At 39.2% G+C, this 11,160-nt stretch overlaps 1 protein-coding gene across 1 annotated transcript; it reads left to right on the top strand.

Moving 5' to 3' along the window:
• Positions 1-1,356: 1,356 nt before the first annotated feature.
• LOC309524495 (NEDD4-like E3 ubiquitin-protein ligase WWP1) lies at positions 1,357-11,157 on the top strand (the record flags this gene model as incomplete). The annotated part of the gene is made up of 10 exons (XM_082242439.1): positions 1,357-1,561; positions 3,376-3,430; positions 3,510-3,594; positions 3,690-3,818; positions 4,508-4,580; positions 4,676-4,747; positions 5,717-5,805; positions 8,123-8,282; positions 10,915-11,048; positions 11,141-11,157. Coding segments are annotated over exons 1-10 (1,000 nt in total), but the record flags the coding sequence as incomplete, so codon positions are not given.
• Between the last annotated feature and the right edge of the window lie 3 nt (positions 11,158-11,160).

The following is an 11,160-nucleotide window of genomic DNA, read 5'->3' as shown; positions in this document are numbered from 1 at the left end:
GGTATGACTGTATTTAATAATTTTCCTTAGAAGCAGAGATGCAAATAAATTGCTCACGCATGTATCTTTATTTTTTAAAGACCCATAAATGTGGCTCCTAAGGTACATTAACTCAAAGACATTCACAGAAGACAAGTTCCCCGTTCTTGTTCTTTCTCCCTCGGTCTTCCGTGCCCTCTGAAGGGTGAGGGACCCTCCTAAACAATTGGATGTGATGTAGGGCCTGCTGATACAGAGGTGGGGAAGTCACCCAAAATTAGATGGAGGTCTACAGAAGGAAGAGGTGACGGGAGTTGTTTGAACATTATTAATTTAATACTTTAGGATCCAAACTATAGTAAATGAATTTTTCTGTAGTTTTCTTTGCATGTTGGTACTGTAATACTACTGTCCTCTAAAAACTTTGGTATGCAAGTAACTGAATTTTGTCATCTGCTGGTAGTGATATCAGGAAGCTGGAGGAAAATGCTGAAATGGCAGGGCATACCTTGCTTTTTATCTATTTGTTCTGTTCATTCTTTTATAGAAAATTTCAGATTGCTCTGAATTAGGCCATACTGCCAGATCTCTGTATTCAAATTAGTTAGGCTTTTTTGGGATGACTTTCAGTGAGTCTCACCAACAGCTTGCTCCTAAGTGAAGGGATGAGTAGCCTCTGTATCCAAAGCTTCAAATGGCGCTCATTTAGAACCCATGTAACTATTGATATTATAGCTCTATCAGCGTGTTTCATGCTTTACAAAATAGAGGATAAATCCATGCTCCAAGGAGCATACGATCTACAATTTGCTAAGGAGGTTGGGATAAATAAGAAGAATATGCATTTCAATTACATGTTTTTACACTTACAAATGGGGTGTCTGGCCTTAGTTTTCAAATGCTTTGATTACAAGATTGAGAACTGACTTTGCAGCAGATTTCTCACTTTAGAATTCTGTCATAGACCTTTATTTTGGGGTTTTTTTCTTTGCTTGTAGAGCAAATTTAGTTTGTGCTTATTTTGTATTCTAATTCCTTCCTTTCTTGAGAGAAGAAAATTGCATATTTTCCTGCTTGCATGTTTCAGAACTTGCACTGATACCAGAAGAAGCAAAATTCAGTTGTGCTGCTACTGCAGGAGACAGTACAACTAAGATTTAGCATGCGCTATTTTATCACTTAAACTGTTTCAAAAAATGGCTTTGTGCCACTTAACACTGGCAGAAACTCTGAGGCAGGTATTTAAGTCTGTGTTTGTTTTCTGATCCCACACTTTATTTTATAATATTGTAATTAGAAAGAAGAACATTTGAAAGGCTTAGATTTATAAGGCAAAATAATGAAGAAAATGTAGTAAATTATTTTTGCATTTTGACTGGAAAGAAAATAGCTTCCAATGTTTCTTAGGTGGGAAAGAAGGGTGGATGATCGTGGCAGAGTTTATTATGTGGACCATAATACAAGAACAACAACATGGCAACGACCTACGATGGAATCTGTCAGAAATTTTGAACAATGGCAGTCCCAGCGAAATCAACTGCAGGGAGCTATGCAACAGTTTAACCAACGATACCTCTATTCGGTAAATTTACAAAGTTATGAAATATTTTGAGTTCTTGTTTTTCTCTTTGCCTTTCATTAGATGTTTGATGCATGTTATATGCAGCTGCATACTGAGACCATGTTATATATCATGGCTGGGTTCAGATGTATTACAAAGCTATGGTTTCTTGATTGGCTTGTTTGGACATTTGTCCATAGCTTCGTAAAGCATCGAGTTTTGACTTACTGTCTCCAATTTGTTAATAATTGTTATTCCAGATTCCCCTGGTTTAGGTGTAATGAACAACTCTGGCTTAATGCTGGGGAACTCTGCACCAAGGCTGGTGTTCAAGGGGAAGGTTTAGATGAAGAAGCAGTGCACATTCATGATTCTTATAATAAACCATGCAGCCGTTGTCTTTCACTGAGTGGCCATGGACCAAAGTTTGTTTGGGGCTTGGCAAACCTGGATCTGAAACCACAGTTTGAAATCAATGTTGTAGCTGAAGTTTTTGGTAACGCTGGTTTGCTGTTATGTCTGAATTCAACGGAGGAATTCCTAGGTGCAGGGTTTCCTAAAGACTTACAGTGCCTCCTTGTTAAGGCTTAGCTTTCAAGCTAGAGCTTTGTAACTTGTGTTGTTGTTTTTTCATTTGTGTCTTCAGAAGTAGCAAACTGGTTGGATCTAGTCGTAAGTTAGTTTCACATAGATTGTACTGAAATTAATGTGAAAAGTCGGCTTCCTTTATTTGAACATGAACAAAGTGCAACTAAACTTAGTCTTGTCCCATTCCTTTTGCAAGTTGATTATGTTATGAATCTATCTGAAGAAGATTAATAACTGATAACAGAACCATAGCCAATGTGCCAACTTTTCACTGAAGTTCACAGTGCAGAATCTCTGTGGAGATCACTGTGCTTTATGGACAATTCTGAACTGTTTTTATTTAAATCTAAATTTCACGAGACAAATCTGTTGCTTAGATTGTATTGATATTCCAAATTATTTAAACTAGGTGTATACCTGTCTGAGATGCATTCCTTCCCCATGTGCAGATAACCATGTGGGTTTAGAAGAGCAGAGGGTGATTGATCATACAGTCTTGAGTATATATATTGTTCTATGGTGGGTACCCACAACACTTTACAAAAAGTGGAGAAGCCAACTGATCACCTTCTGGTACAAATGCAGTCCAGATTTAGTCTACTTGTGTTGGCCTCGGACATGGGGAGTGTTCTACCTAGTTAGAAGCAAAGTTATCAACAGGCCACCTGGAATAAAAAAGAGATGAATTACAGTAGACAAAGAGATGACGCCTTCTTTCTATATCACCTTCTCTGTGAAGAAAGCTTGCAAAGTGAATAGTGCTACCTGTCACACAGCACATGTTCAGCCTGTCTGTTGTGGAGAAAGAAAGAAAGAAAGCCAGCTGGAAATCTGAAGCTGGAAATGGTAGGATAGAAAGGATGTAAAAAAATTTAAAATAAATCATTTAAATTTAGTTGTGAAGAGAAGCTTGTTAAATATAGAAATAGTGTTTTTTATAGACTTTTTAAAAAATAAATAAATTATTGTATATTTTGTCTTATGTCTTCATAAGCCAGTGTGGTGTAGTGGTTAAGAGCGGTAGTCACGTAATCTGGGAAACCGGGTTCGTGTCTCCGCTCCTCCACATGCAGCTGCTGGGTGACCTTGGGCCAGTCACACTTCTGTGAAGTCTCTCAGCCCCACTCACCTCACAGAGTGTTTGTTGTGGGGGAGGAAGGGAAAGGAGAATGTTAGCCGCTTTGAGACTCCTGAAGGGGAGTGAAAGGCGGGATATCAAATCCAAACTCTTCTTCTTCTTCTTCTAGGCTTCAATGCTGACTGCGGAAAATGATCCACTTGGTCCTTTACCACCAGGCTGGGGTAAGAAATGTGAATAGCTTCGTGAAATAGACACCTATTTATAGTTAACTTTGCTTTAAATGGTTCATTTCTATTACAGAAAGGAGAGTTGATTCAAATGATAGAGTGTATTTTGTAAATCACAACACAAAGACAACACAGTGGGAAGATCCACGGACTCAAGGGTATGTTCATGTGTGTTTTCTATTCATAAATCAAGCCTAAAGTAGGTGTAAAGTGATTGGGGTTTTAAAGAAATATATTACGTTTATATTTTCAGCTTACAAAATGAAGACCCCCTCCCTGAGGGCTGGGAAATCAGATACACCAGAGAAGGTGTAAGATACTTCGTTGATCATAATACACGAACAACTACCTTCAGTGATCCTCGTACTGGTAAATCCTCTGTGTAAGTGAGATGTTGATGGAGATTTTAAAATATTTGCATTCATAGTACATAGGAGTAATAGTTTTACTGCTTAGGTAGTAGGCAGTGGATCTCTTATGAATTTTGGTGGTGGCTAATTGATTCAATACAGTGGTGCCCCGCAAGACGAATGCCTCGCAAGACGGAAAACCTGCTAGACGAAAGGGTTTTCTGTTTTTGAGCTGCTTCGCAAGACGAATTTCCCTATGGGCTTGCCTCGCAAGACGAAAACGTCTTGCGAGTGTTCCGATTTTTCCCCGCTCCCCCCTTTTTTCTAAGCCGCTAAACCGCTAATAGCCTTTTAGCCGCTAAGCCTTTAATAGCCGCTAATCCGCTAAGCCGCTAATAGCGCTAAGCCGCTAAGCCGCTAATAGGGTTGCTTCGCAAGACGAAAAAACCACTAGACGAAGAGAATCGTGGAACGGATTATTTTCATCTTGCGAGGCACCACTGTATGTACATGGGTTGTTTAAGGTGTACATTAGTTACACCTTATGAGGTGTGACTTTTTAAGCATTAGATGATATTTTAAAACTGACCTTGAAGCATGAAGCATGTATGCTGCAACCTTTTCACTATATCTGAAGGAAATCTACAAAACTGCTGAGGACTTGAAAGTGTTGTAAAATCTTAATTTTCTGCTTAGTAAATTTAGCTATATTTCCTTACAGAAATAAAGGACCACAAATTGCTTATGAACGCAGCTTTAGGTGGAAGCTAGCTCATTTCCGCTACTTGTGTCAGGTAATGCTGATCAAATGATAGTGTAAACTTCAATTTGCATTTTGTATTTTTTAAAATTTGCATATTGTATTTCATGATTTACTGTCTGTTTGTAGTCAAATGCTCTTCCAAGCCATGTGAAGATCAATGTATCCAGGCAAACATTGTTTGAAGATTCCTTCCAACAGGTAAGACAATGTTTACATTATCAAACCTGGTAACTAAAGTAAAAATAGCTAGATTCCTTTCTAACAAATCTTCACTTACCTAGTGTCTAGTAGGAAATAATTTGTGTAATTAGTCTGTATAGGACTGAGTCAACATGTGGGAGGGCTTTTCATTTCAAGGAAAGGATGTTCTGGGGCTACATAAACTGAGGGAAAATATTTGCCTGTCTGTCATGTGGAGGTGGGAGGAAGGAACGATTTCCACATTGTCTAGGCAGTGTTATATTTTGAGAAAATGTGGAGCATTACTCAGTTACCTGAAAGGGATAAAAACAAACCCATCTTCATAACCAAGTATGTGGAGCATTACCTTGGTAATATAGATGTTTCCTCCCACTTCACAAATGCAGTGCTGCCCCATTTTCCTTCAGAGATGATGCTATATAGCCATCATTGACTAATTCACCATTTCATGGATTGCATGATCCATAACTGGCTGGGAGCATGTACAGTGGTGCCTCGAGTTACAAACGCCTCAGGTTACAAACGCTTCAGGTTACAAACTTTGCTAACCTGGAAGAGTTACCTTGAGTTGATAACTTTGTCCCAGGATGAGAACAGAAATCGTGTGCCGGCAGTGCAGCGGCAGCAACAGGCCCCATTAGCAAAAGCACGCCTCTAGTTAAGAACAGTTTCAGGTTAAAAATGGACCTCCGGAACGGATTAAGTAGTAAGAGAGAAGAAAGGACATCTGAAAAACTGTAGAGAGGAAACAAAGTATCTGCAAATTAAAAGAGGCAGAAAAAGATACGTTGGGAGAGTTAAACACCCCTTAAATTTTTAATGTATACATTTGTTTAATTCTATATCAAACCACACCACATTGTATCAAAATTCATGTGTAATATATTCTACGAAGTTGTTTTCTATTTTGCCTTGCCTTGTATTGTTCAACATTACTTTCATTTGCATTCACCAATTTGTATACAGATCATGGCTTTAAAACCCTATGACTTGCGAAGACGATTGTACGTTATATTCAGAGGAGAAGAAGGATTGGATTATGGTGGCTTAGCTAGGTAAATTATTAAGAATTTCTCTTGAATTTTTTCTTGTATGTATTTATTGACTAGAAACCTACCTTGCTCCATAAATTTATGGAGTATCTGGAGAGAGAGAAAAAAAAAAAGAGAGGTGGGTTATTGAAGTTGCCTGCATGATACAAAACTAAGCTAGAGACTATGCTGGTAAGAGACTGCTTTAACAGTTTTCTTATGAGAATATGCTAGCTTATCGAGGTTTTAAGTGTGGTCTGGAAAAAAATCATAGGGGAAAGTGGAGAGGCTTGACATTTAAAATGTAATGAACATGCAGGGAGCAAACGATTGGGGAAATTGAGATGGTTCAACATTCCTTTTTCTGTGACCGAAACAACTTGGAGCTTTCCCCAAGCAAGTCTCCTCTCATAATCTTTGGCAGCAAAGGGGCTTTCTAGGTTTAGGATGAGGTCGCTGAGAGGAAATACACTGAGTTCAAGTCACCTTTTTGAAATCTTCCCAGTGGCAAATATTTTCTTGAAGCCCAGTCCTCTGCAGTGAAGGAAAACTGCATGCATACTAGGTTTATTCAGAGCAGTTTTAAGGAATAGCACGGGGCTTTTCCTCTGCAAAGGTAGGAGGTATATACCATGGGAAAAGACTCTTAACTGGGCAATTGGGCAGCTTCCGAGACTTTCAGCATCTATATATATATATGGATGTTGGAGCTTGCAAGTAGATTGTATCTGTGCACTATACCCTAAATTGTGATTAATCTTAACTTTGGTAAATAAGATTCATCAATTATGGCTTGAAGTTGGATTGTTTTAGTTAACTGTGACTGCCATTAGTCTGAAGCAGCATCAGTCACTTCCATGCTTCTCCCAGCTGTGCTGATAGGAAGAGTGTGAGAGTCCAAGGCTCATTTGGGCACATTCCCATGACAATAAGCCATGTTTTATTGTTGTGTCCAAATGAGGTCTGTGCATTTTCTATGTGCCAAGGGGAATCTCTGCTGTGAGTATGCAGCACACGCTTGAAGTGGGGAAATTGATTTTAATTGAATGTATGAGACAGAAGGGATGCGGGTGGCGCTGTGGGTAAAACCTCAGTGCCTAGGACTTGCCGATTGTATGGTTGGCGGTTCAAATACCCGCGGCGGGGTGAGCTCCCGTCTCTTGTTCCCAGCTCCTGCCCACCTAGCAGTTTGAAAGCACCCCTAAAGTGCAAGTAGATAAATAGGTACCGCTTTATAGCAGGAAGGTAAACGGCGTTTCCGTGTGCTGTGCTGGTGCTGGCTCGCCAGAGCAGCTTCGTCACACTGGCCATGTGACCCGGAAGTGTCTGTGGACAGCGCTGGCCCCGGCCTCTTAAGTGAGATGGGCGCACAACCCTAGAGTCGGACACGACTGGCCCGTACGGGCAGGGGTACTTTTACCTTTACCTATGAGACAGAAGAGAGGGACGCGGGTGGCGCTGTGGGTTAAACCACAGAGCCTAGGACTTGCCGATCAGAAGGTTGACGGTTCGAATCCCCGTGACGGGGTGAACTCCCGTTGCTCGGTCCCTGCTCCTGCCAACCTAGCAGTTCGAAAACATGTCAGAGTGCAAGTAGATAAATATGTATTGCGCCGGCGGGAAGGTAAACGGCTTTTTCGTGCTCTGCTCTAGTTTCACCAGAAGCGGCTTAGTCATGCTGGCCACATGACCCAGAAGCTGTATGCTGGTTCCCTCGGCCAATTAAGAGAGATGAGCGCCGCAACCCCAGAGTCGGTCACGACTGGACCTAATGCTCAGGGGCCCCTTTACCTTTACCTATGAGACAAAAAGTTGTTGAACTCAGAAATATATAAAAAATCAGAATTGGGAAATTCTGGCAACAGCCAATGGATGATAACTCCAGATTATAAAGACTTCCTAGAAAAAAGGATAAAAACTGTTATTGGGTGATTTGCCGTTTTCCATATGTTAGTAACTTGGGGGATTACATTAAGGTTGCAAATATTGAAATGTTGGGCCACATGACTTCAGGGCTTTCTGCTTGTGTGTATTATATAATACTGCCAAATCAAATATTCATGTAATACTAGACAGTTGAATTCCAGGTTGGGAAAGAAACGTAAGAAGTACTTTGAAAGCTCTTCCTGCAGACTTTCACCCAGCAATGGGAAACCACTTTTTTCAGTTTAAAGCCATATTGTCTGTTCAGCTGGGTGATTGCCTGCAGTAAATTGTTTCAAAGCATTCTTCATTACCTTTGACGTAAGGCTGTAACTTATATATTTAATGTCAATTTTTATGAATGCTTGGAGACACCAGTGTTAGATTTTTGTGTTTTATTTATTGTAAATTTTTGTAGAGAATGGTTCTTCTTGCTTTCCCATGAAGTGCTGAACCCTATGTACTGTCTATTTGAATATGCTGGAAAAAGCAACTACTGCCTACAGATAAATCCAGCATCAACAATAAATCCAGATCATCTTTCATATTTCTGTTTCATTGGACGGTTTATTGCCATGGTGAGTTTGATCATTTTTTGTTTCAAGCTGTATGTTTTTCTTTCTGGAGTGTTTCGTATTTGAGTACACATGGCTGTCTGTCATACTTGGATTTCATTCACCAGCAATTCAATCAAGTATTTCTCTGAATGGTTATAACAAGCATGTGAAGAAGAGATTGGTACATTTTCTATCATTGTCCTAGACTCTAGGACCAGAGGTTGAGTTCGTTTGTTTTTTAAAATATGTTTTGCTTATTTCAAAAAATGTATATACCTCTTGATTGTAAAAAAAATCTGAGTGGTTTACAAAAATAAAAAAATAAAAATACTGCCACTAAACATAATTAACAAGAGTTGAAAACGTTCAGAAAATTAAAATCAGCAATAAACTAAAAGCATAATTAAAACACACATGAACATTCTAGATACCAGGATAGACTTTTCTAAACAAAAATGTTTTTAGCACCGAAAAAAGCACAGTGAAGGTGCCTGCCTGATATCAACAGTCAGGGAGCTACAAAGTGTTGGTGCTGCCACACTAAAATATTGATTTCTTACAAATGTGGAATGGGTATTACGTGGCATGTGTAACAGTAGTTCCGCAGGTTGAAGCAGTCAAGTAAGCGTTTATGGGGTAAGGAGAGCTCACAGCAAACTGGTTCCAGACCTTTGGAACAAAGGCTTTTTAGAGAAGTTAAAGAACCACATACCTTGCTCTGGGCATGATTCATTATAATTTAATATTGATAAAGACCCAGCATTATACTAGATGCAGTGGTGCATTTGAATTTAAGAGGTACTCGCCAAAGTGAGTGAAGGGATAATAGAATGACAAAGGAGATTCAATGAAAGTGAAAAGCAGTGCATATTGTATTTTTTTTAGCAGAAGAGACCAAGTATATTTACTGAGGCTTCTAAATTAAATTCTAAATTAATTGTAATTACCTAGCAATGAAATATTGGGGCCAGAATTGACAATTTGCTGAAAATATCAGCCCAGTATGCCACATCAGCAAAACAGGAATTCATAGTGCATTCCTATTCCTGCCTCCTCAGATAAGTATATGTAGGATTGCAGCTTCAGTATAAGGAGGTTCAGTCGTACCTTGGTTGATGAACGCCTTGCGATTCAAACGTTTTGGCTCCCGAACACCGCAAACCTGGAAGTGAGTGTTCCAGTTTGCGAACGTTCTTTGGAACCCAAACGCCCGATATGGCTTCCGATCGGCTGCAGGAGCTTCCTGCAGCCAATTGGAAGCTGCGCCTTGGTTTCTGAACGTTTTGGAAGTCGAGGTACCACTGTATAAGGGAAAGGCTGAAAATAAAAGGGCAAGTATGTTGCAGTTACGCAGCTCTGTAGTGCCCCTATATTAACAAAACTACTCTGAGTGCCCGATGTCAAAGTCACTCACAATTAACGTGTTTAACTTAAGCAATCTCAAATTTATGCATTTGGAAGACTGGCCAGTTGAAATCACACAAATTAAATGCATGGAAGGCGGCGAGCTTAAAAGCTCTTTTTGTGCAGGGTTTTCCTGGCATGGAAATAACTTTTAAACTCTCCGCCTTGCTTACCAGGCTCTGAGAGGCTCTCATGAGATCTCAGATGGGTCCAGCAGAGCCTAGTAAGCAAGTCTGAAAGCTTAAAAGCTCTCTGTCGCCTTGTTGCAAGACGTTGTTTTGACTATTTCAGCTTTACTTGCTATCCCCAGAACGTAACTCCCACATAAGATGCAAGTGATCTGTACAGAAAATGGAAATAAAGGAACCAGAGGGATTGAACAAGTTCCTTAAATGCTTAAGGAATTGGACATTTAGCTTAGGAGCATGGAAACATGGGACAAATCCCATAGAGCAGGGGCGAATAACCTGTGGCTTTACAAAAGTTGTTTAGCATCTATTGTCTTTGGTCATGTGAGGGCTTATGGGAATTATGAGTCCAACAATATCAAGAAGGCCACAGTTTCCCCACTCCTACTACATTTTTACATACTTAGGAATAATATGCAAATTGAAAAAAAGCAAATTCATAATTGCACTATGGAAATGAGAAATCACACAGTACTGTATAGAAAATGTGTTTTGTAACATTCCCTTGTTCTAATCTACTTAAAATATTTGACTAGGAAAGAATCTTTGATAATTTCTCTGGAGCTTCTTGGGACAATCTGAAAGCCCCCTGGTGGCAACATGTTGAATTTGCATTATGTAATCTTTCTCTCTGCATTTGGCAGCTAATCACATTTATGTTCCTATGCACATTCTTATAACAGAACTCTTTCATTTTAAAAGTTATCACCGTATTTATTTTTCATCTCATTCATTCTCTTCAGGTTAGACACCTCAATGTACTTTATATCCTTAATTGGCCAAACTTTATAATGTACTGAGCAGTAGACTCATCTAAATAATTCATGTAATGAGAATCTGGCTGCAAGACTTTGATGTGCTCTGCTAGTTTAGACTGCATTTGAAGGGATATTACTCTGATAATGAGAATCATGTTATCTTCTGGTTTATTGATTTAGAGTGTTTATTTCATTGGTATTAGTTTCCCCTAAGATTACTACTTTCTATAAACAGTCACCACTTTTCAGAGTGATGCACCTGAAGCTGAAATACTGAATTGTTGTTACTTAAATCCTTAACAGGCATTGTTTCATGGCAAATTCATTGATACTGGGTTTTCCCTGCCATTCTACAAGCGCATGTTAAATAAGAAACTCACAATAAAGGATTTGGAATCTATTGATACTGAATTTTATAATTCCTTAATTTGGATAAGGTTTGTAAATCTTTTCAGAAGTTCACTATTTTTTCTGTCATATTAGTAAAGTGATTATATTTCATTTATCTTTGGTTAATTTTTCTCTTTAGGGACAACAACATTGAAGAGT

Source organism: Podarcis vaucheri (assembly GCF_965113315.1).
Source record: "Podarcis vaucheri genome assembly, contig: HAP1_SCAFFOLD_367, whole genome shotgun sequence".
Taxonomy (NCBI): domain Eukaryota; kingdom Metazoa; phylum Chordata; class Lepidosauria; order Squamata; family Lacertidae; genus Podarcis; species Podarcis vaucheri.
The sequence above is the reverse complement of the archived record's forward strand: the minus strand, read 5'-3'. Positions and strand labels throughout refer to the sequence as shown.